The sequence below is a fragment of the Mixophyes fleayi genome, chromosome 12, assembly GCF_038048845.1.
Source record: "Mixophyes fleayi isolate aMixFle1 chromosome 12, aMixFle1.hap1, whole genome shotgun sequence".
NCBI classification, from domain to species: Eukaryota; Metazoa; Chordata; class Amphibia; order Anura; family Limnodynastidae; genus Mixophyes; species Mixophyes fleayi.
In genome coordinates this window covers 68,083,706-68,109,491 of record NC_134413.1, presented here as the reverse complement: position 1 = coordinate 68,109,491, position 25,786 = coordinate 68,083,706, and the positions used below count along the sequence as shown (strand labels likewise).

Sequence of the window (25,786 nt, the reverse complement as noted above, 5' to 3'; positions counted from 1 at the left end):
GGTTTAGTAAATCTACTCCTTAGCGTTTGTCCCGTAGACTCGCTGTCTTCGCTTGGAAGTACATGGTGCATGTGTCACCCGGTCATTTTATAACCGGAACTCATGGCATTGTATTTCTTTTATAGTGCTATTTGGCTATCGTGTCATTTCCTCCGGCATGACGCCCTCCATTACACATTGCCCTCGTGTGAACTGGATTTCTTTGAACCAGTAATCACTTTGCATTTTGTAAACGCTAGTGGTTCTTCCCACTAGTTTTGGATGTATTTTTGTACTTTTGATATGGTTTCAAAATAGGTTTAATGCAACCATGATTGGTGGATACATAATACTCATTTTCAAATACTTAAACCACACAAGCATGGTTTTAGTCACTAGAGCACCAACATTAACCTCCACCATATTTGCTGAGACAATTGGTTGTGCACTACATGCATTCTTATGATGTTTTGGACTACAATGTCTTCACTTAGGACTCATTTTTCACACACATTTTACATTGGTAGATTGATAGACAATCTATGTAAGACACTTCAGTACTGGTAGCTGTTCATCCTTCTGAACAAATATACAGCTAGAGATTTATTCTAAAATGCCCCGTTGATATCACTAATGCATTTATAAAACCAAGTCCAGGGGATGTAGCCCATTTATGAAGATCTAATAGTCTCTAATTATAAAACACAGGACTGTGGATCATTAACATTCAGCGGGCTATTTGGGAGACTCATTTGGCAACCAGTTAAATCTGTAATACCACATTCTGCACATAGCTGAGGTGATTACAGAGGCACACTACAGGGCAAGCCCAGACCAGATTAACACGTATTTCAAATAGGTGGTGCCTACTATCTCAAGTCCTGTCAAGGGATGAAAAACTTCACAAACCCAACCACTGCAGGATTTTTTTTTTTTTGTTTTGCCTACAATTAATCGGTTAACTTCCATTCTGCATTAATTCATGACTACGTGCCAATTTTAATTAAACTGGTATTAAAAGAGCTGGTTAGCACTTTATGAATGTAATAATGGAGCACTGAATATGTGCTACAAACAAGGAAAAACCATGCAAGGCAATCTAGCTCTCCGATAACACGTATCAGTATAAAGGGTAAGGCTAGGAGGTTTCTCAGCCGATAATCAAACCAATCAGCTGATAAACGACAGCTCAGCCACATATCGCGTTAGCGTGTATACTCACGCGCTAAACGACAGTCGTTCCAAAGTGCCGATTGTCGTTTCATTTGGTTGGTCGTACTGTTTATCAATCCCGTTACAATCACTTCCGATCATGTAGTGTGTATGCACTTGCGATCTAAGAGTGAAAATTTTATTTCTGAGTCACAGAAGCTAACGAAATTCGTAAGGATATCATCATCGTCTATTTATAGAACACCACTAATTCCGCAGCGCTCTACAGAGAACTCACTCACATCAGTCCCTGCCCCCAATAGAGCTTACAGTCTAAATTCCCTAACACACACACACAGACAGACACAGACTAGGGTCAATTTGATAGCAGCCAATTAACCTACCAGTATGTTTTTGGAGTGTGGGAGGAAACCGGAGCACCCGGAGGAAACCCACACAAACACGAGGAGAACATACAAACTCCACACAGATAAGGACATGGTCGGGAATTGAACTCATGCTGTGAGGCAGAAGTGCTAACCACTGAGCCACTCTGCTGCCCATATGTGGATAGTTATAACAAGGCAGTTAATCAATGTGACAGGAATGAATATTGTACTGTTGTTCTCTAAACGACTAGAGGACCAGATGAAGAGCACAGATCTGAAGGTAAATCGTATCAGTGTGTACGCAAGAATCGCCCAGCCAAATGGACCTTCAGTCGTAGGTACAATCGTTGTAGATAACAAGTCGGTCGGAAACTTCTTCAGTGTGTACCTAACCTTAGCCTGTAGTGCCAGCTATTATAAATGTTATTGGACCACACAGAAGAGATCTACATCACAAGGATAGGCTACACCAGTGTTGGCTAACCTGTGGCACTCCAGGTGTTGTGAAACTACAAGTCCCAGCATACCCTTCCAGCAATAAGCTGTTATATTTTGGCAAAGCATGCTGGGACTTGTAGTTTCACAACACCTGGAGTGTCACAGGTTAGCCAACACTGGGCTACACACACACACACACCTTAATATGTGTGGTAAGCCAGGGAAGGGTCACTGGCCTAAGAACTATTAAACACACACCAACAACCCGCATTTTGTCTGATCTACTGATAAAGTTCTAAAGAACTCAGAAAACAAAAACTGAAATTTAAAATACTATACAGAGTTTTATTTGAAAGAAACTTCATTCAGCCTCAACAAGTACATCTCATCACCTTGGATGACGAAGTAGAAAGATATATCGTATATGCAGGACCATAGTCCTTTAAAAAGGACACATTTTATTTATATATATATATTTTTTATTTTATTTTTTTAAAGTGTACCCGTCGCCTACTCACAGCCGAGGCAGCCATTTTATGGGCCGAACCAATCTTCGTGGAAATGCAGCCTGTCAATTCACCAGGAACTACCGACATCGCTGAGGTAAACCCACAAAATGGCCACCACCAGCGGATAGACAGGTACTCTATAAATAACCCCTATATATTGATCGCTAGATCCACTGCAATGAAGATTTAAAATAATAATATAAAAAAAAAAAAAAGCAAAACGATATATTTCGCAAAGTGTTTAAATCATACAGCAATATTTTTTTAAAAAATACATGGAAAATATAGAATAGTGAATGAAAAAAAGAATTACAAATGATATAATAGTGTGAAAACAGGGCTTACAATTACCAAAAACCAGCCTTCTTATTTAATAACAAGAACATGATCCCCTTTTTTCAGTCAGAGATCACAGTATCGACTTGTGTAGCAATAGGTAGTATTTGAGGCACAGGGAATCTCTCACCCCTGTGGAGGAACAGTATTTCTCACGCACGAGGGTAGACACAGTCCACATTACCACTGAACTGAACTGCGGAGTTAAACATAATGAACACCAGGCTGTGCTTTCCACACACATATACCGATCAGCCACAACATTAAAACCCCCGACAAGTGAGTAACATTGGTTATCATTTTACAATGGCAGCTGTCCAGGGATGGGGTGTATTAAGCATAAAGTGAACAGTCCGTTCTTCAAGGTGATGTGTCGGAAGCAAGAAAAAACAAACAAGCATAATTGTGATGTCTAAACAACTGGGTCAGAGCATCTCCAAAATGGCAGGTCTTGTGGGGCTACCAAGAGTGCCAAATTGGTCCACGGAAGGGCAACCAGTAAACTGGCAACAGGGTCATGGCCACCCAAGGCTCAATGCCGTGCGTGGGGAGCAAAGGCTAACCCGTCTGGGCCAAACCCACAGACGAGCTACCGTGGCACAAATTGCTGAACAAGTTGATGCTGGCTATGATAGAAAGACGTCAGAACACACAGTGCATCGCAGTTTGCTGTGTATGGGGCTGCGTAGCCGTACACAGGACAGAGTGCCCATGCTGACCCCTGACCACTACCTAAAGCTCCTACAATGGGCACGTGAGCCCCAGAACTGGACCCTGGAGCAATGGAAGGAGGAGGCCTGGTCTGATAAATCACGTTTTGTTTTACAACATATGGACAACCGGGAGCGGGTGCGATGGCACCAGGATGCACTATGAGCCGACAGTGAGATGCTCTGGGTAACGTTCTGCTGGGATACCTTGAGTCCTGGCGTTCTTGTGGATGTGACCGACACATACAACCTACATAAACATTGTTACAGACCAAATACACCCCCTTCATGTCAACAGTATTCCCTGCAGTATAATAGGCCATGCCGCGCTGCAAAACTTGTTCAGGAATGGTTTGTGGACCATGACAAAGAGTTCAAGTTGTTGACTTGGCCTCCAAAAATCCCAAGACCTGAATCTGATCGAGCATCTGTGGGATGTGGTGGAAATAAAAGTATGAGCCACGGAGACCCCATCTCACAACTTCCAGAGCTTAAAGCATCTGCTGCCAACGTCTTGGCGCCAGCTACCACAGGGCACTTTCTGAGATCTTGTGGAGTCCATGACTGGAAGGGTCAGCGCTGTTTTGGGGGCACCTACACATCATCAGGCAGGTAGTTTTCATGTTGCGGCTGATCGGTGCAATATATGCATTACCCTACATTCCGGGCAATGTAGGATTGATCACAGATACATTTTGTACTATTCTCCACCCCCCTCAAATCTGTGCTCCAACCTCCCAATCTTGCCATGAATGCCCATGTGGCCTTTACGATCATCAATGTTCCGGTTACAGAATCCCGGCCTTCATTTTACATAACTTAATGCTAATTGAACAGGAAGCACCAGAGACAGAGGGACACAATGCGGGCTGACTTCTGTGCACATGCAGCTAACGTTAGCAGCAGTAGATTAGGAATGGTCCCTGCCGAGGATCTAAACAACGGATATGGCTTTGAAATGGTCTTTAACGAGTATAGTAGGTGGGTTTTGATCGCACAGGCACCCACATGCGCTTGCAGCTACACAATGTAACGCAGGAATGTATTATATGTGCACAGATCTCAGACACATGCAGGGTTCATAAGGGAAAGGTCAAAGCGAGCAACAAGGGAGCATTCTTGCCTTGCACCCTCCTTGTAAATAATAACTTCTAAAAGGCCAAAGTTGATAATGTAAGGTTACAAAACAGATAAACGGAAGCTGGCAAAACAAAGAAATGCTAATAAAGTGACTACTGATAGCAATGACAACAATTCTGATTGTAAGCCATGCTTGCGACACACCGTAAACAGCTGAAAGGGCATCAGCACCGGTGCTTGTGTGCAGAATGTGCTCTCCTATTACGTAATATCAATGTACATACAAAATGTCAATCTTAAAAAAACACAAAAAAGAAAAATGGATTACGACTCCTTTAACCAAACTGATTTTATGAAGATCGTAAATAAATGAGACCTCCCAACTGACCCTTGAAAAAGAGACACTCTCCCTTCTTATAGCCAACCCCTTTTTGGGATGTCTCTCTATTTTAAATAGGCCTCCAGGGTCCTATCCTTTCTTTTTCTATAGAACTTACCTGTCCTCAAGCACCTGCCACTTTCAGACAGCCCGCTACAATAAGCCCCCTGGCTACAGCCTGCCCCTTCAACACATCACAACCCAAATAGATTTTCGCACTACTCTGTTTATATCCAATAATGTTGGCAAGAGGATACGGCCGAGATGGCCAGCGTTCAGGACCAGCAAGTAGTAGATGGCTACTAGACTGTATCAAAACAGAGATGGCCTTTAAGCCTAATAACAAAGATTAAATAACAAAAAAAAAAAAAGGAATATTGTTTTGAAAGACCATTAAAGACAGAGAGCCTAGGACACTAATGATGCACATTAGAAACGGACAGAACAAGGGTATTATAGGAACACAGTCTAATAACACAAACTTCTATTATATCCACATTCCCAGCAGTCCCGATAATCCCAAGAGCACTGTCTGTATTTTATTCGTGACAATTCCAAAATTACTCAGGGAGCTCCATTGTTTATTGGGTAAATGTTTGAACAACCTACTGTAAGCTGATCACTACTAGATTTAGGAACACACTGAAGTGAGCTACTTGGAAAAATCCAATAAGAATCAAGACCATCCTTGTCGATGTAGAGACTGGAGTATAAGGGGTGGATAGGGGGGAAACTAAAAAAAAACAAAAAAACAGTTGTATTATTAACACCGGTGCCTCAAAGTCCACTGACTGTCTGCCATAAAATGTGCTTTGCAAACACACTGGGTCTTTCTGAGCAGTGTGGGAGCTGAAGATGTGGGGGAGCAGATGGTGGGGTATCGGAAAGTTGGAGGTTGGACGTTCAGAGTCTATGTTTAAACACAGTTCTCCACCTCTGTTCCTCCTCCAACCCCACAGAAAGTCCTGGAAAACCCAAATGGGTAAAATCTTAAGATTTGTTGAAAGCAGAGAGTACAGCCCAGATCATTTCTGTGGCGTTGGGCTTGCATGCTTCTACGTCGGGATCCAAATCTAGGAGGTCTTTGGATCTGTTCATGCCCATGTCGTACTTGTCGTCCGGCAGGGAGGAGAAGGCATTCTCCAATACGTCAGAGGAGTGGGCCAGTACCAGCAGTGCCAGTGTCCGTTTGTCCATGCGGTGCGGGTCATTAACCCATTTTTCTAGTACAGCTTCCTGCAGCTTCTTCACCAGCCGTTGCTTCTCTGTGGTGTTGGTGACAGGGTGGGTGGTCATGTCAAAGAGCAGGAAGTTCTGCTTCTCCGTGGTCAGGATGCCTTTCTCCACCAAGCTCTTTGCAATGCGCTCTCGGACGTTGCGCAGCTGGTATTGGAGCTTGAACGGGTTCCAAGTTTCACCTGGTAAAACAAAGAAAGAAAGAAAATTAGATAAAAATTGTGAGCTCCATCTGTCCTTTCAAATGATTCTGTGCAACAAGTCGAAGTCTTATCATGGTCAATGATGCTTGAACGGGAAACGGTGCTCTACCGGTCACCTATGATGAAGTCTAGCTGTGAAACCCACGGCGGCCAAGTCTTACCGGTTAGTAATTCTATCCAGCTCTGTACAGTCTCCGCAGGTTCGGTTGCTTTCATGTGTTTCAGGGTCTCATCCAATAGAACGTCTCCTGTTGGAGCCTCGGACTTCAGCAGCACCTGTGAAGAAATGTAACAACAAAAACATTAAAATCAGGAATCTACCATTACACCGTAGGGGCATAGTACGTACGGATTAGATCCATGAGTCTTACAGAATATCAGTACATCTATTTCAATGTATTTTTTTCTGACCTTTATTAAAATGTATCCTTTTAAATAGACTCCCACCCTCCATTTTTGTTTAGTATATATTACATAAACACAAATTAAAATTAGTTTATGATGTACACTTTAAGGTTACATTGGGATAATGTGTAGATGGTGCAGAGGTGGTTCCCGTAACGGAGGGTGGGAACGACTAATGTTCCTGTTGTAGTTATTACGATAGGCAGCCGGGGAGGCTACCGTTGTACAGCAATGTCAAGTATCAATGGCCTTTACGTAGCAATGTACATGTAGGTAGATATCAGGACTTGCATCATAACACAGCCTTGTATATTACATTATGATACGGTAGTGAAGGCCAGAACAGAGACACCATTATATGGCTGTTCACCATTTGCCACCAGCCATGACTTTGAAAGACATCGTATGTGTTCTCGGCATCTGCATACAATATAGAGACTTCAATAACAGTTACATACGACACCAAAATTCCAACCTATGTATTAACAAAAATACAAGATTCTATTTGCAGTTTACAAAAATTCTGAAAATTGATCCCTTATATAAAAAAATAATGGCACACGCCACCGCACATAAAACAAGATTAAGTCAGCGGTCGATAGCATAAACTCTGGCGTGATGAGTTGTACCACATTCATGTCATGCCAGTAAATAGATTATAAGTGCTAAAAATAAAGTTGTTGACATTCTCAAAAGACAATGAAGTGATAGTGACATTTCATTTAAGACAATTGGAAGTTGTGGGCTCTATAGAGAGTGCAAACAGCACATTTTCTCAGTTTTGATCGGATCTGAACAGACAAATTCAGCGCCTAACAGGGATTCTTGTATGGGCCTAGAAAACATTTACATACCCTAGATCTCATGGTGAAGGGTCTCAATTCCTACCACCGACCAAACGCGCAGAAATCCAATTTAGTCACAGTGTTTCACAGTAGACTGGTGGCAGGAGGATTTTAAGCAATAATCAGATTAGATGAGATGGGCCCCTTTTGGGCATGAATCTGATTTTTCTTACTAGTCCTTCTACAAATCATCATTTACTTTTCAAAAGCCTTCTAAATGTGGTAAAATATGGCGCTGCTACACTGGAACAGGCTCACAGAATGTCATGTGAAGGCAGAGAGGGGTATATTTTATAATCTCAGAGTGGCATTCCACCAACACTACATCATGTGCCATGTGACTGTGGTTGCCATGGAAATGTATGACATTTTTCCCCCTGCTGCTATTAATTTACAGTTTGTTCCTGGTTTGAAGAATTATAAACACCTACATTCTTCTTAAAGCCTGGCACAGTGATTTAGGTTAATAAAACACAGCTCGTTTTTTTCATAGGATTGCTGCTTTAAATGGAAGAATTAGGTGCTCTACAAGAATGTCATGGCAAGTACTGTGTGGCTCAAGTAGTCTACCAATAAAATAATGAAGGGAAAAGAGAAGAGTTCTTTAAAGCGTATGGTATGAAAAATATTAAAGCGCAACACACACCTCTCCCTGGTATGTAAATAGAGGGGCACACTGCTGTCGGCTAAAGACCTGAAAACTGGGTAGTGACTGTAAATAGCGATTGGGAAGTTAATTGGCTTCCACTCTTAAAATGGCAAAAAAACATATTTAAATAATTAACTTTAGTGTCTTTGTGGCCATCTGCTTCGTTTAACAACGATACATACCTCTCTGAGACTTAGCTGAAATATTACGTTTTTAAATATGAAAAGCCCAAATTATTAAGCACAAATCTGTGCCGATCTTTAGGCGACGAGTCCCCCTCACCAATGCCTCCTCTTCCCATGTAAAGGGAACAGTGGGCAGCTTGTATTTAGAGTCACACTCCCCTTGCAGAGTGATGGTGCTCATTTAGGGCAGCACGGTGGCTCAGTGGTTAGCACAACTGCCTCACAGCACTGGGGTCATGAGTTCAATTCCCGACCATGGCCTTATCTGTGAGGAGTTTGTGTGGGTTACCTCTGGGTGCTCCGGTTTCCTCCCATACTCCAAAAACATACTAGTAGGTTAATTGGCCGATATCAAAATTTACCCTAGTCTCTCTCTCTGTCTGTGTGTGTGTTAGGGAATTTAGACTGCAAGCTCCAATGGGGCAGGGACTGATGTGAGTGAGTTCTCTGTACAGCCCTGCGGAATCAGTGGCGATATATAAATAAATGGCGATGATGGTTGGACAATTGCAATAGCAGATGTTAGAATGATGTAAAGGAACAGTCATGATGATCAGTGTTATGATGATGTAAGGGAAGCAAAGTCACAGGAGAGTTTTTAAAGCCCCCCTTTGTCTATAGTTGTTACTGGTGACGAGAAGAAAATACAGTAGTTAGTTGGTCTTGTGCATTTACAGAGCTGTCAAGAATTGGGTGATGCACCCTCCAGGCAAGATTTCAATTTTCCCCTTCAACCCGTCTGAGTCTGATGGGGGAATAGAATAGAGGATTGTTATTTATTTATTTTCTGTCAAGGTTTTAGAGTTTTGTTATGTGAGCCGGCAACATAGACAAAGTGTTTTGCATTAAGCTTTGTGTTTCTAGGAAGGACACGGGGGAACACCACCTGGGTGCACAGTGGCCCGTTCGGAATGGGGCAACACCACCTGGGTGCACAGTGTCCTGTTCGGAATGGGGCAACACCACCTGGGTGCACAGTGTCCTGTTCGGAATGGGGCAACACCACCTGGGCGCACAGTGTCCTGTTCGGAATGGGGCAACACCACCTGGGCGCACAGTGTCCTGTTCGGAATGGGGCAACACCACCTGGGCGCACAGTGTCCTGTTCGGAATGGGGCAACACCACCTGGGCGCACAGTGTCCTGTTCGGAATGGGGCAACACCACCTGGGCGCACAGTGTCCTGTTCGGAATGGGGCAACACCACCTGGGTGCACAGTGTCCTGTTCGGAATGGGGCAACACCACCTGGGTGCACAGTGTCCTGTTCGGAATGGGGCAACACCACTTGGGTGCACAGTGTCCTGTTCGGAATGGGGCAACACCACCTGGGTGCACAGTGTCCTGTTCGGAATGGGGCAACACCACCAGGGTGCACAGTGTCCTGTTCGGAATGGGGCAACACCACCAGGGTGCACAGTGTCCTGTTCGGAATGGGGGCAACACCACCAGGGTGCACAGTGTCCTGTTCGGAATGGGGCAACACCACCTGGGCGCACAGTGTCCTGTTCGGAAAGGGGCAACACCACCTGGGTGCACAGTGTCCTGTTCGGAATGGGGCAACACCACCTGGGTGCACAGTGTCCTGTTCGGAATGGGGCAACACCACCTGGGTGCACAGTGTCCTGTTCGGAATGGGGCAACACCACCTGGGTGCACAGTGTCCTGTTCGGAATGGGGCAACACCACCTGGGTGCACAGTGTCCTGTTCGGAATGGGGCAACACCACCAGGGTGCACAGTGTCCTGTTCGGAATGGAGCAACACCACCAGGGTGCACAGTGTCCTGTTCGGAATGGGGGCAACACCACCTGGGTGCACAGTGTCCTGTTCGGAATGGGGGCAACACCACCTGGGTGCACAGTGTCCTGTTCGGAATGGGGGCAACACCACCTGGGTGCACAGTGTCCTGTTCGGAATGGGGGCAACACCACCTGGGTGTACAGTGTCCTGTTCGGAAAGGGGCAACACCACCTTGAGGTAAATGTATTAAGACGAGTTTTCCGGCGAGTTTGAAAAGTGGAGATGTTGCCTTTAGCAACCAATCAGATTCTAGCTGTCATTTTGTAGAATGTACTAAATAAATGATAACTAGAATCTGATTGGAAAACGCTCAGCTTGATACATCTACCCCCTTGGTACAGATGGATGAAATCTATATTAACCACTTTTGTTTCTTTGCACTTGTGTATTTTAAAACCATCAGAGATGTAGTAATAAAGTATTTTTCCTAGCCCATATAAAGAGGTTATCGATTTTACGGTGTTCTAAAGTGCCAATATTCTTGTCCATGTCCCATAATCCTCCCCATGTCAATGTTCCACTGTGTGAAAATCCTCTCTCTCTATTCATCTAAATGACTGGGGTGTGGACTAGTATGGAGCAGGCGGCTGATCTCATTGGAGAATTGTCGGACCAGGCAAAGGGGAGACAGATGCACACTAAAGACTTCTCCTAGCCCGCATACATAAATAATGGGCCTGATGAAGAATTTACCAACAACGCATTGCTGTTGGGCATCAACCGAAACAACAAAAACACACACCATAATGTATGGTGAGCGATGAAGAAAGCACCAATTAGTGTTAGCGGTGCAATCATAACCAACCAATCACAAGTGATCTGCTAGTACCAAAGACTGTCAATCACCATCCTCCGCTATTTGCACCTCCCCATCTACAAATAATATGTTTTAGTCTTTTTCCTGGTCTACATCTGTTCACAATTGCTCCAACATGTCTTTAGTGTACTCTGCCTAGGTTAGATCTCCGCTTCTCTCTCCCATCCCGCCTCTCCGGGCACAGGGTGGCATAAGTGGCACAATCGCGCAATTCTGCATGTGAACATATGCCTGTACCCACCTTGTATTAGGTACAAACACAGCACAGACTGAGGTTAGCGTTCCTGTAAAACAATACTCTTCAGTCTGATGTGTCTGGGGTCAATCGTGTCGCCAAGTCTCAGCGAGGGAGGACGGTTAAAATAGTGCTACGATGCAAAACCCAGAAACAGCCACTTGCAAATATAAACACGTTTTGTTTTAATCTATAATTCAATATTGATCCTTTTTGGAACAATATCAAGGTTTGGTTAAACAAAGGCAACCGGAAGTGAACACACGCGAACAATACGATCAAAGATGTGGAACCTTCCCTTGTATTTACAATCCGGATAAGACTGTTTACCAAACCAGTTTTATTTTATTTTTATAGATTATTGCACCAGTCAGCAATGTGGATTGCTTCACTATGCTGAAAGACTTCTGAAACACAATGAGATCTTCTAAAGCAAATAACACCCTTTTTTCTAAGACTGGCCTCTACATATCTCCCATGGATGGAAATCACCCAATGTTCTCTTGGCTCAAAATATCTTCACACTTCACTGGGATAGAGTTCCAAGTGGAACCATTGGAAAAAATCAAGCTGAAGGCTGCAAATTTGCACCTGGACTACGCTGCGGTGCAAGTGCTACTTGAATCGCTGCTTCAATACAGAGGAACCAAAAAGAAAACTTTCCGGATTCTTACTTAGCCAAAGTTTTACTGACCCAGTTGCCATCCTATATATGGTTTCAATCCAGATTACAATACCAGTTGGCATTAAAGTACCATATAATAGCACGTGGGATAAATCTATTTATATAATCCAACACTGCATTTAATCCAAACTTTCGTCATGTATTGTGAAAGAGTTATTATCTAGTGAAAGTTCAGATTAACAGAGTTTGTCGGTACGAGGAAAACCAAAGTCTGTCGCTTCCTGTTAGTTGGATCCAATAAGGATTTCCCTGCACGCCGCATAAAGGACACGGGCTGTGATTAAAGAGCACCAGTGCTGCGAGGAGTCACCAAGATCAGTGTATGCCAGACGCAAGAGCCAGTAGGGTACAGGTGGGGGGGCTGGGGGTACACTCATTCAAAGCAACGGGAAGAAAGTCTTATGATGAGGATCAGGTGGTACATGCCACATGGTCAACAAGACTCTCCATCCTTTTGTTCATCCTTGAATTGGAAAAACATAGTTAGAGCCTCTTACCCTCCTATCCAAGAGGCGTTTCTTCCGCAAGGTGGCTGGTTCCAGACTGACGCGGCCCCTGAGGGCTAGCTCGATTAAGATGCCTCCGCGTAACCCAGACGATATGCAGTCGTTCCAGAAGGATGTATAGCCCTGCGTGAAGACAAAGTATTAAAATGCAAAAAAGTGACAGTAACATGGTCTTAGAGGTTTTAATGTAGGTCTAGTAAATGGATAAAGTGTAACAGTAATACAATAAAGCATTAAAAACATATTGCACGGATGAACGTGGCTTGCGATGAGCAAGTCATGGACTCCGGAGATATGCCCATATTAAGACCGTACTCTGGTTATCGTACAAGTCACCTAACCAGAGGTCACGCCAAGGGCGTTTGGCCACCACTCTTGTTCTAGATACAATAAAGAATGCACTTGATACATATTTATAGCAAGGCGCTAGATATAAAGAAAAAAAAAGATAGAAGAGCGAATTTAGTGTCGCTTTTGTCTTGTTTCACTCAGACTTTTGACCACAAGGTGCAGGTATTGTCCATTTTATGAGCCAAACTATTCTTCACGAGACTGAACCCCTGAAGGCAGTAGTAAACTATGGACCATAACTTACCTACGTAGCTAAGAAGAGTTAAATGAACATTCAACAGTAATCACACTTTTTTTTTACTAAGCAAATATTCAAGTGCTAATTGTGTAACTCTGATATTCATATGTACAAAGCCAACCAGACTTCTCCCAGCTTGTCCCGGATGTGTCAGTCACCCACACTCTGCAAACAGAACACTTGCTTGCGTCATCCTAGGGACTGCGTGACCTAGTACTCCTGCACCTGCTTTACATAGGCCAAGAGAGCAACAGAGTTTATCCTAGGGAATTAAATGCAGGACTGTGCTCGGGGGTAGTAGTGAGCAACTTTATAATGAACAGACAGACATCTTGCAAAAATTAAAACTTTTATATATGCTATTAGTTCCAAATATAAGCGAACTCAAAGCTTTGCCAATTTGGAAAAAAAATAGATGGAGAAGGACTATAGTGAGGAGTCCCACGCTGCCTGGATTAAAGTTTTAACACTGCATGCTCTGTAGGTGGAAAACACTGCTCGCTCAATAAAATCATGCAAGAGATATAGGACACCTGTTCTCATGTGGTGGAGATAAGTACATCGGTTATAAGTTTTGCTGTGCTCTGCGGCCAGTCACTGACATGACATATCTACACATGCTACATTTTTGATAGGTGGTTTTACAGCTAAATGTCCACAAATTTCAATGTGTACGGGACCAAAAAGATTGCCAATCCCAAGCAACAGGATGGACCTCCTATGCCACCCTGTGGTGCTGCTGGGGACTGGCTGGGCTTGCCTTGCCACCGTCCGCTTTCTTTAGCCCAATTGAGCAGCTCTAACCGCAGTAGGAGGGGCCTGCTGCCACCACTGGGTTCCTTCACCGGCACCTAGAGCCACTTCCTTCTGGGCAACCCTCGCTGCTAGTGTACCCCTTTGCTGGGCACCTGGGCTGGTACCCCTGACCTCTTCCTTTAGCTCAGGGTTGCTGTGGATGGTTCCCCTTGGCCTATCACACTGGCCAGAGCTGCTGGGTAGCGGGCAGAGTGTTACTAGATGCTGGGTGCCAACCTCAGAACAGCCGGATATATGAGCAGCTGTGAAAAGCAGCACTTTGACCCATCCTCTACCAGACATCTAACTCACAAATGTTGAACTCGACCTAACTCTGGTGCCAACAAGATTGGACATGGTTGCATGGCAATCAGTCCACACAGCCAATGATCCCACAACCCGGTTTATCCAATCGATTCTGATCCATATCTATTACATTTTTCTGATCAGACGATATTCTTTAAAATCTAGAAGTGCTATTGTTGACGTATTTCAATTTCCCTTTGTTGGAGAAACATCACTTATTATAAAAGTCCGTCTATATGTCTGGGATGCCTGAACGGTGACACAGCAAGCAGGGATCAGCCGTTACATGGAGCACAACCCGCCTTATGGAACAACAGGTCTTCCCAGCCTCCGTCATGTTGTACATACACAATGACTGCCCAGAACATTTCTCTTGGGTGCGGCTCAATCTGTAGACAGCACTGACATCATGAACTCTGAGCTCCGACAATAAAAATAAAAAAGGTTCAGTGCAAGCAGGTGTGTCTGCCACAGTGCAACACAGTGTTAGGGAAACATTTTTATTTATTTTTTTAAATATGTATTAAAAAAAAAAAAGTTAAACAATTGCACAATACATTTTCTAAGCAAAAATACAGGTAGCAATTTATTATAATGTTTTTAGAACCTGCAGTGGTCGTTTCAGCCAGTGACTAAAGGCTCTCGAGAGAAAGATCAGTTCAAGAAAAACACACAGACCTGTCATTACATTACAGCTCCACGGAGCCGGTCACCGACATTCCATGAGGTTTACAATTTCTTTCCCCAAAGTGATTACCAGACAGTAAGTTGCAATAAAATCCTCTTCCCCACCCCCATGGATTTATGTGAGAAATAAAGTGGGTATAAAAGATGTGGGGGGGGGGACTTTTTACATGGGATGCTGTATGTTTATTTATTTTTTTAAAATATTTGTGCACTACAGGTCTCAGCAGTCCAGGGCATGCTGGCACTTTTAGTTCTACAAGCTGCAGCATACTCAAGCATTTTAGGCACGCTAGAACCTACTGGTACCTGTAGTGCACCAACAAAACAACAAAAAAAAAAAACAACAAAAAAACTGTGATTTAAACTATTTGCAGTTAATTAACCCACAACCACCATCCCAGGGGTGTTCGGGAAGAGTCCCAATGCTTTCAGCACTGTTATCTTCGAGTCCAACTAAGGGCGAGTCCAACTCCTCTAGGGGATCCAGCCCCATGCTGAGCAGGCCAGGGCTGGCTGACATTATGACAGTGGTTACCCCACGCCTGAATACTTCCCGGGTTCTAGCCTAGCCAGGGTTTTACTCCAGCAACTGCTTGATCATTCCATATAATCCTGTGCAGTGCATACAGGATGTAGAACTTCCGTGTCCTGCATCTCCCTGGTGATCCTCCTCTGCATGGGTTGGAGAACACTCGGATTAGCTCTCAGTGTAAAAAGAAAAATAAACTGCTTGTTTCACCCCTAAGTGTAGCCGACAGGATGCTTATAGGGGCAGACAAACTGCTTGAAAATAATCAGCAGCATTCTCTTAAAAAAAACTTCACTATTTATAGAATTATACAACCCCCCCTCCAAACAAAAGACAAACATATATATTGCTCCGCAGACATTACAGGGGATAAACAGGACTATGCAGATTTGCACGCACATGAAGCTTTATCACTGTTACAGATAAACCTTTTGTGGGCTCCTGAAACAGGCTGCATGCAGCAGCCAGCGGTACAGGCATCCGACCACGGTCCGCATACACTTGTGGATGCAGCTGGAGCCCGCTCTACCGGTTGTACTGGTGCTGCAGGTTGGAAACTTGGGAGGATTCCGTGTGATAAGGACTCAGCCCATTACACACATACCTCTATCAAGCTACAGGACGTAGGGAGGAAGTCGCAACAGAGGACGGAGCAGCGTGAGGGTTACTTTCCTGTTTTGTAGCTGAAAAATGCAGCTCTCCTTTCAGCCCGAAGGATCAGTGACCACACATTTTATCTATACTCACAAAAGGGACAGAAAATTATTATTTCCTCCCCCCCCACTTACTAGTCTATTATTTTGCAGTGTAAACGTCAGATCTCAGTGGTAGCATCTATGACAAGGGTCTAATGCTCTTGGCAAAATAAAGATGGGGGGGAGGGCTCCAACACAAGTTACTTTTAAATAATGATTCAATTGTGTTTAGTTGAAATCGAACACATAAAAGGAAACTTGAAAAGTACACGCTCTATTAACCGTTTAAAGGAAAAAGAAAAGCAAACAAGACAGGCTTTTGTCCAACTGCCATAAAAGCAATAATATCCTTGTATTTTATGACCTGTCTACTTGACATTCATCGCGCTATGACCTCCGACTCTCCATCTAGTTTACACCAGAGGTGCGCACCAGTCATAGATTACTAATCACTGCGCTACATGAATAGCATAAGATGGCAGAGTTGTACAATATATGAACATAGTACATAAACACTAACTATCGCCAATCTCTCAATCACAGCGAGGAGAGATAGCAAACCGCTCTCATCGACTGGCCAAAAGATTAAGGACGCACGTCAGAAAGATAAAATGACGAGCGCACTAGATTAAATGATCCAATAACTGGGAGAACGACAGTTGCTTTGCAAGAATAGTCTAATGTAAGAAGGTTGGATAAAGGGAATTATTTTTTAGCACAGTGCCCATTTAATTCATCAGTTGTAATAGGAACATTTTCCACAGGTCTCATCTAAAAATATAAACCTTACTCGTCACTGGACGATAATTAGATTCCGAGCGCGTGATCATCATTAAGTTTCAGCAAAAGGGAAATAAATGTTAAAAATAAAGACTATGCACATATTTTGCAGTGATCTGTTTTAATGGGAAAAGTGTCTGGAGATTGGGCAATGACAAAATAAAGAGATACAGAAAAAACCCACAATAATAATAATAATAAATAATAATAATAATCATAAAGCCATAACAATCTAATTCTAGATCATTGAAACATCGTTAACAGAATCCAGTCTGCCAACATTACAAGTAATTAACCAGAGGCCTCCAATTAACCCATAGCTTGCTCCACTCACACAATTGGTACTTCGGATCCACAATATAATGTCAATTAACCATCTTCCCTCGTCTTCTCTCTAGCCCTTTTGACTGTAAGCTCTTTGACCAACACTTGGACTGAGAAGGCAGGTCATATGCCCTCCTGAGGATGCCTGTGTGTTCCCACAGCACAAACTTGGCTACAGTCATGACGATATGGTAGCTGGGCCTAATAATCCTAATTTGAGAGCTATTTAGCCATACAAGTGGCAGACTCAGCAAAACGCACAGTGCCAGGGCTGAACGACATTTTAAATGTGATCATCTGCCAACGTCACCCTCGACCCTGCTAAGTCAAATAAGTTCGGAGCAGATTAGGTTTTCAGATGCCAAAACTGGACGAGGGGCAAACTTTAATCGTCAGCCAAAAGTGTGCAATCAAACCCTCACATCTGTTCTTAGGTTATATCTATCTTTAAGAAACACACACTGCACACGAAATAAAATCAGGAAATAAAGATCTCCACAAGTCTCCAGTTCCTGGTGTCCGAGGATATAAAACCACACAGTTGCGATCATCTGGTTAAATATTAACTAGCAAAGCTGAAGTGCAGCCAGACACTCTGATATTGTCCTTTTCCACAGATCCTGTTCGTTAACACACCAATTATGCAAACACTTCCTCATTCATATTGTAGGCCTAGCAGTATACCTAAACAGCCTGGGGTTTACAAAGGATTCCTGAACAAGGTACGAAAACACTGACATTTAAAACGTACACTCTCACAATCATTTTAGGCTTCCACAAATATAGTAGCACGGTGGCTCAGTGGTTAGCTCTTCTGCCTCACAGCACTGGGGTCATGAGCTCAATTCCCGACCATGGCTTTATCTGTGTTGAGTTTGTATGATCTCCCTGTGTTTGCGTGGGTTTCCTCCGGGTGCTCTGGTTTCCTCCCACAATCCAAGAACATACTGGTAGGTTAATTGGCTGCTATTAAATTGACCCTAGTTTGTGTGTGTGTGTGTGTGTGTGTGTGTGTGTTAGGGAATTTAGACTAAGCTCTATTGGTGCAAGGACTGATGTGAGCGAGTTCTCTGTACAGCACTGAGGAATTAGTGGCGCTATATAAATGATGATGATAGTATAGTTTTAACTGCTATGATACATTTTCATATCTCCCCCTCACTGCGTGCCTACAACAGCAATTCAGTCTCCCTTTAGGATATAATCTCACTCCTGTAGCTGGGCTTAGGCCACCAACTTGTGGCTCTTGCAGGGGTTATACAACTACAAGACCCAGCGTGCTTTGACAGTAGATGGCTAGCCGATTGCTAGGCCTGCAATAGATATTACCATCAGTGTGCAGCATAGTAATAAGCAACAAGCTATTTGGACTGAGGGAGAGAATCAACTGTATAAATTCACTGCAGCACCAACAAACCGTAACATCACCTGCAAAACGTCATCCATAGTTTGTCTAGGTATTGGGGGCAGCGAACGATGTGTCGAAATAAGGTTCTCCTATTGCAGAATATGTTGAGGATATATGAACAAAAGCATACTCCATACAAACTAGCAATAACTTATAGACTTCTAAAAAGTCCTAGCAAAACACAACACATTTTACGATCAGGTAGGTTGGCACATGGCCATCAGGATATAGCATAGGGAGAGGATTAGTTACCAGACAGGGGAACACAGGATGGCTGCATCTAATGACCGCTTTTATTATAAGGAGCTGGTCAAAAGAGCCACCTGCTCTATAATCTGAGAGGCACGCAAGGGAAATCTCTGCTCCATTACTACATTATTAAAGAAAATGTTAATGACTAAATTCAGGGGCTAGATACATGGGCACATAAGCTATCTCTTGCTCCATGAACTTATGTAGCTGGCCCCAGGATACCTACAATGCAATCAGTTAATTGTTGGCTTCTCCAAAGTTTGTAGCGGTGTTTTAGAACTGTGGCGACAAAATGCCTGTCTAACAAGGAAAATAGTGGTGTGCCCTTTGTCCTGGTGCTATAGCCAGGAATAGGATGTTATTAGGAAGTTTCCCTAAACCTCCATATTGCAGCGACTCTTACATGGAACTGGGGTGAGCCGCCAATCATTGTAGCTGCACTTTAATGCATTTTATTTTTAGGGACAATTTACACCAGCAAAGTGAAAGTACGCCCATGTGACAACGCAGGAGGTTAGGCAGAGACTAGTTTTGCAGAAGTCTGTATCCGCAGACAGGTCCACTTTAATATTATCTTGAATATATTCGTTTCTAAACTATACCAATTTTCAGCACTTAAGTCTAATGTCAACTGTTTATAGACCTGCAGCCTTGCAAGACCAACAACTTCTTGCAGTGAAACAAAGCCTATTACCAAGACCTCTGCTACAACCACACACACATTGCCGGCAGGTAACCAGTGTTAGGTTCTAGCAACTACTACCGTTAATCCACCATAACGTTCACAAGAGAAGACCAAGGGTGCCCTCTAGTCCAACGGTGGGAAACATGCAGAGAGCAGGTTGCAGGTTGTTCTCTGGCGGCCCACCAAACACCTGCACCCAATATTAGAACTGGAGCAGCCGGCTTCCGCGTCACTCTGCACAGAGCAGGGAGGTCACGCGACATACCAAGAGGAGGACCTTCCTGCCGCCCTCCAGCTAGTCAGTCTGAAATAGCCGAGAACATCCACAAAATGCTCCCAAATGCCCAAAAATAAAAATAATTGATTGCGTACATCAGAAACAGAAGTGATAAACTTATTATGTTTGCAGTAACAATTATTTAATTTAACAGGAGTTCTGCAATGCCAAAATGTAAATGCTATTTGGCGCTACGCCTACTTATTTTTACTTGCATGTAATTGCCATATTGTCCATCCTAACACCACTCAGATCTTAGTACATACATCAACCGATGATCCTATTGATGAAATGCAAGAAGATATCAATCAATCGGGGCTCTACCTATGTATAATGAGCCTGGATGTTAAATCGCATGAGAAAATGCTGGTGCAAACACATTTATGAAAGCAACCTCCAATTTATATTTGTCAATAAACACAGTTAAATACGTTCACAAATGGGTATAAATGCTATGGAGTTCTTAGAATGATGATGCTAAATTAGGACATGACAGGTGATCGCTAATGCAAAGAAATGATAGATCTATGGCAGTGTTGGCTTACCTGTGACACTCCAGGTGTTGTGAAACTACAAGTCCCAGCATACCATTCCAGCAATAAAGCTGCTATATATTGGCAAAGCATGCTGGGACTTGTAGTTTCACAACACCTGGGGGTAAATGTATCAAGCTGAGAGTTTTCCGGCGGGTTTGAAAAACCAATCAGATTCTAGCTATCATTTATTTAGTACATTCTACAAAATAATAGCTAGAATCTGATTGGTTACTATAGGCAACATCTCCTCTTTTCAAACCCGCCAAAAAACTCTCAGCTTGATACATTTACCCCCTGGAGTCACAGGTTTGCCAGCACTGATCTATGGGAAGATACAAACTAGGGCAGACCATCGGCTGTACACCCAACCGCTGGTACAGGTGGAGCAAAGCAGAGTCAATAAAAGTAGCTTGATCCGGCTCTTCTTCATGACATCATAGCATGGAGACACGTACCAGACACTGGTTAATGTAAATACTAAAATCTGCGAGTGCCATAAGGATGGACTAGAGCACAAAGATTTCTTGCTCAATTACTTTCTTAATTGACACAAACTGGACAAGACACTTTTTTGTCATCACCAATATCATGTGTTAAAGGGAAGTCAATCCTGTAGCCAAAACGTAATGAACATTCAATGAATTCTCTTTATAATTGTGTGTTTATATATAAATATTTTTTGCAAGTTTTAATCATTGTAGGAACGTGCCTTCGTTGTACACTTATGAAATATTAACTGCCTTGCACCACAGTGTGAACTATCACAAGTTCCGTCAAGGGGCACGACTACAAATAACATTTATTAATAGTTACTTTATGGAAGGAAAGTTATGTTTTGAGTTTGGTGGCCTTTTAGGAACACACAGCTTGCCTTTTGCTTAAACAGCAAAATCTTGCTATAATCTCTATTTTAAATCAGCATGGACAGCCCAGAAGTGCCCAAAATCTCTGGAGATCGGCAATTAGTCACTTATCCCACTAAGCTCTATGGATGCGATTAATAACTGGAAGCACAAGCTAGGTGATTAAGGCAGGAGCTACAGAGAGATTTGTAGTGATGACATCTCATGCATTTAATAATTAAAGAAAACCATATGGTTAAATGCAGTTTTGGATTGACTAGTTATGTGATTAATCACATAATATCGAGAGACTGTAAAATTGGCCACTGTAGCCCAGAAACGGTTAAAAGCCAAAACTATTACTGTTGCGTACCAGAACATTTGTCACTTGAACTAAATAAAAGGAACATGAATAACCTGTAACAATGTATTCCGCCCATTGGACAATCCTGCTCCAGTCTGAATTTCAAACATTTGTGTTGGTCGTAGATCATGTCACCCTGCCAGACAGTGGCGGATCCAGGGGGTAGGGGGGGCGATTGCCCAACTGCTCTGATTGACACAATCAGAGCAGCCGGCAGGACTCTCTCCCTAACTCTCTCTGCCGAACCGACCTGCACATAGCGTGCAGCCATCGGCAGCCTTCAGTGTCAAAAAGGGGGCGGGGCTAAATCGCCCCCGGTACAATTAAGTTCTGGATCCGCCCCTGCTGCCAGATCAGGTCAAACTGACAGGGCAGATGTAGTACAAGTGCATGGGAAACACAATAATAAATAAATCATTTTCTGCTGCCTAGCAACACTCGTGACCAACAAAGCAAAATGATCAGGCATAGGAAATTCCCCAACAACAGATTTTTAGATCTCTCCTGCATTAGCTTCTATGTATGTAAATATATATTTTTAAATGCAGTACCTCTTTATCTTTTAGTCCCAAAAGAAGCACTTCCTCCATCAAGGTTAATCTCATGTCTTTGCAATCCCCTGAGCTCTCATCGTCTTGGTCTTTGCTGGAGTCCTCCGAATCTACTCTCTTGTCCTGGCCGTCATCTGCGCGCCGCCCGCGCCGTATTAAAGTGGTCATCCTTGCAAGGGAGCGGGAGGGTGGGAAGATTAAATTAGTACACAAAGGCTGAAGAACCATTTATGGCTAAGTACATGGACATCAGAACTGATGTAGATTTAATAATTTAACCCAAAACGCCTGTTATTGCAAGAACTTCCTCTTAAACCCAATAGCAGCTTGAGGCTAATCCATATATATTTTAAATACTAGTATAGGAGATACACACAGGCCAGACAGTAAATCCAAATATCTGCTGTGATTATGTTAGGGCTTTATAAATAAGAGTAACATTGGTATCCAATGAGCACCAGGGCCTGTATGGGTGGAAATTGACCAATGGGGAAATATTGTGCCACTAAATAGGATCAATTGCAGATGTACAAATGGCCGCGGACACTCAGGCAGCGGTGTCAAACTAACCGATCTCATTGTAGTGACATTTAGGCTGGCCACCTACATCACAGAGCTGCATATGGTATAATTGCATGAATACTTCTTTAGAAACGTGGAAGCAGGAGATTTGGTACTAACTTTACACTGCCCTATCCCCATTGACCCAATTTAAAAATAGGAAAACAAACATTACCACTACAATAAAACAAACACCTATTGCTGACATAGTAGCTAGGGCGACAAAACAGGAAGGAAACAGACTGGAGGGTAGTGTGGATACATTTTATAAGCACACGCATATCAGCAGAGGATTGGGCTATGATGCTGGAAGGTGTAAGTGGCCTGGATACAAAACTCCAGCAGGAACACCTAGAGAAGTGGTTCCACCACAGCACGGTGGCTCAGTGGTTCACACTTCTGCCTCACAGCACTGGGGTCATAAGTTAATTTCCCGACCACGGCCTGTGTGGAGTTTGTATGTTCTCCCCGTGCTTGCATGGGCTTCCTCCTGGTGCTCCGGTTTCCTCCCACACGCCAAAAACATACTGGTAGGTTAATTGGCTGCTATCAAAATTGACCCTAGTCTGTGTGTATGTTAGGGAATTAAGACTAAGCCCAATGGGGCAGGGACTGATGTGAGTTTTATAAATAAATGGCAATAATAATACTAAATAGAACTACCAATACAGGATACATTGTGATAGAGAGGCCTTGCAGTCAAATCGAGGGTGTATATGGTAGTATGTGTGTGTGTGTGTGTGTATATATATATATATATACACATATACTGTATAGATAGCTAAATATAGTAGGATTATGGCATGTTGGCATGAGGTGTTTATGTGTATGTGCAAAGCTACAGGAACACAACATATAAGACATAGTGCAAAATATATATATATATATATATATATATATATATATATATATATTTCTATTGCATTCTAAGCAACCCCCTTGGCTTGCACAGATCACCACTAGGCTTACACCCAGCACACAGAACTACAGTGTGCAATCTGTCAGCGGGATATTTCCAGGAAGAGTCCCGGATGTGATTATTATTTACATGCACAATTCCTCATAACCCTACATGACCTGTTACATATGAGCAGCCCCCGTTACAGGGACATAGCGCCCAGTCCCCCCCACCTCCATCTCACCTGCTCGGCTCTCAGTTGAGCTGCTTAAAAACTTCACTTCCTGGTCTCGGACACATCAGCTCTCAGACGCCAGCGCACCTTAACCTCCCTCACCGTCCGCGCTGACGGACAGGGGGAACCCACCAATCACAGACGCCTCTGGGCGTGCAACGTCCAGTCCGTAATCACGGGCCCGCCTCCGCTACGCGTCTGACAAGCTTGCTTAAAGGTGACCTGAACGGCGACAGAATGTCTTGGCCAATGGGAACGCGAGAGGAGGCGGGGACTGCTCGGAGACGTGACGTCTTCGCTTTATAGCGGCCATCTTGGTTTAGGGAACCGGAATCTTTTCTTGAGTTTTTGTTTTTTAGGGCGGGAGTGATGCATTAAGATTTTTTTTATTGTTTCCCTGGGTTTAATGCTGCAGAGAGGAAACGTATTTGTGTCTCCATAGGGATATTTTGCCACACCAGATGTACATAATCTATGGTTCATCTGTGCAACTACAAGTCCCAGCATTCCCCTTTCTACCAGAGATTTGCAGTTCTACAATAACCAGAGAGTCACAATACATAAAAGTGCTTGTTATCTGCTGTAACATTACTGTCTCTTAAACTGCTTTGCTTAATTTATAAAGACTATTGGCACAAATATAACTAATTAGTTATTATTATAAAGTCATTTTTATAATTCAGACAAATTCCAGTAATTACAGAGAAGTGCAGTCATTCACACCCTAACTGCTTATATATTCACAGAGGTAATCTGGGTCAGGCTCTGCTGATCAATTGCACATCTATGTGAAAGCTAAAAACCTTTGGCAGTGCAAACTGAAGCATTCAGGTTTGTGTTAAAATTATGCCAAGGAGAAAATACACTTGTGATCATCTCAGAAAAGCAATTGTTTCTGCTCATCAGCCTGGAAAGAGTTCTAAGGCTATTTTGAAAATCATTATATGTAGTTTATTTACAAATGGTTAACATCAGAGACAGTTACCAATCTTCCCCAGGAGTGTGTCCCAGCAAATTCACCCAAAGATCAAACTATATCATGCTCCGAAGAACCCAAAAGCTACATACCCCTGTGTCAACACTTGGTTTGGTGTGGCAAATTGCGAGTGGTTACTACTCATCAAAAATACATTTGAATATCTGGGGATGCATTGCAAAACACTTATAGCTCCATCAATGCATGGTCAGGACATCCTGCATAGCCTAGCACAGTATGCTTGAAAAACTGTACATTTAAGAGCTTCCTGGCTTGTGCCAGGGCCTGCTTTGGATCACCCTAAGAAGCATCCACTGGGCTACAGCTGAAGCAACATCATTTATATATATATAGCACCACTAATTCCACGACACTGTACAGAGAATGCACTCCCATCAGTCCCTGCCCCAAAAGAGCTTACAGTCTAAATTCCCTAACATAGACAGACAGACACTAAGGTCAATTAGCAGCCGATTAACCTACTAGTATGTTTTTGGATTGTGGGAGGAAACCGGAGCACCCAGAAGAAAGCCACGCAAACGGTGAGAACATACAAACTCCACACAGATAACGTCATGGTTAGGAATCAAACTCATGACCCCAGTACTGTGAGGCAGAAGTGCTAACCACTGAGCCACCGTGCTGCCCAATGAAACCTAATGATCGACCAACAATACACAGTGTTTTTTATGATACCAGGATGTGTCACTGAACGGCTGGAAATTCAGGCCAACCAAGAAGGAGGTTCCTGATGAACAAGTTACTGTTCAAGCTTCATTGATCTTCAGCACAGATTACTTTGTAATCATTATAGTCTCAACCAGAGTGGACTAACACACTCAAAGCTTACCTGTTCCACCAAGGCCGTTTCTTTGGTCCTGTTCAGTGTTTGGGTTGCAGGCTGGTTATAGTTTAGATAAAGTAGAGGGGTTGAGAAAGTGTCAGGTTATGCAGAATG

At 43.2% G+C, this 25,786-nt stretch overlaps 1 protein-coding gene across 1 annotated transcript; it reads right to left on the bottom strand.

The window, feature by feature from the left end:
- Positions 1–2,277: 2,277 nt before the first annotated feature.
- GOLPH3L (golgi phosphoprotein 3 like) lies at positions 2,278–23,989 on the bottom strand. Its single transcript, XM_075192726.1, has 5 exons — positions 23,862–23,989; positions 22,159–22,327; positions 12,530–12,661; positions 6,573–6,687; positions 2,278–6,390 (listed from the first exon to the last, which is right to left on the bottom strand). The coding sequence occupies exons 2-5, from the start codon at positions 22,324–22,326 to the stop codon at positions 5,963–5,965; spliced, it is 843 nt and encodes a 280-aa protein (XP_075048827.1). The 5' UTR covers position 22,327; positions 23,862–23,989; the 3' UTR covers positions 2,278–5,962.
- Positions 23,990–25,786: the final 1,797 nt, after the last annotated feature.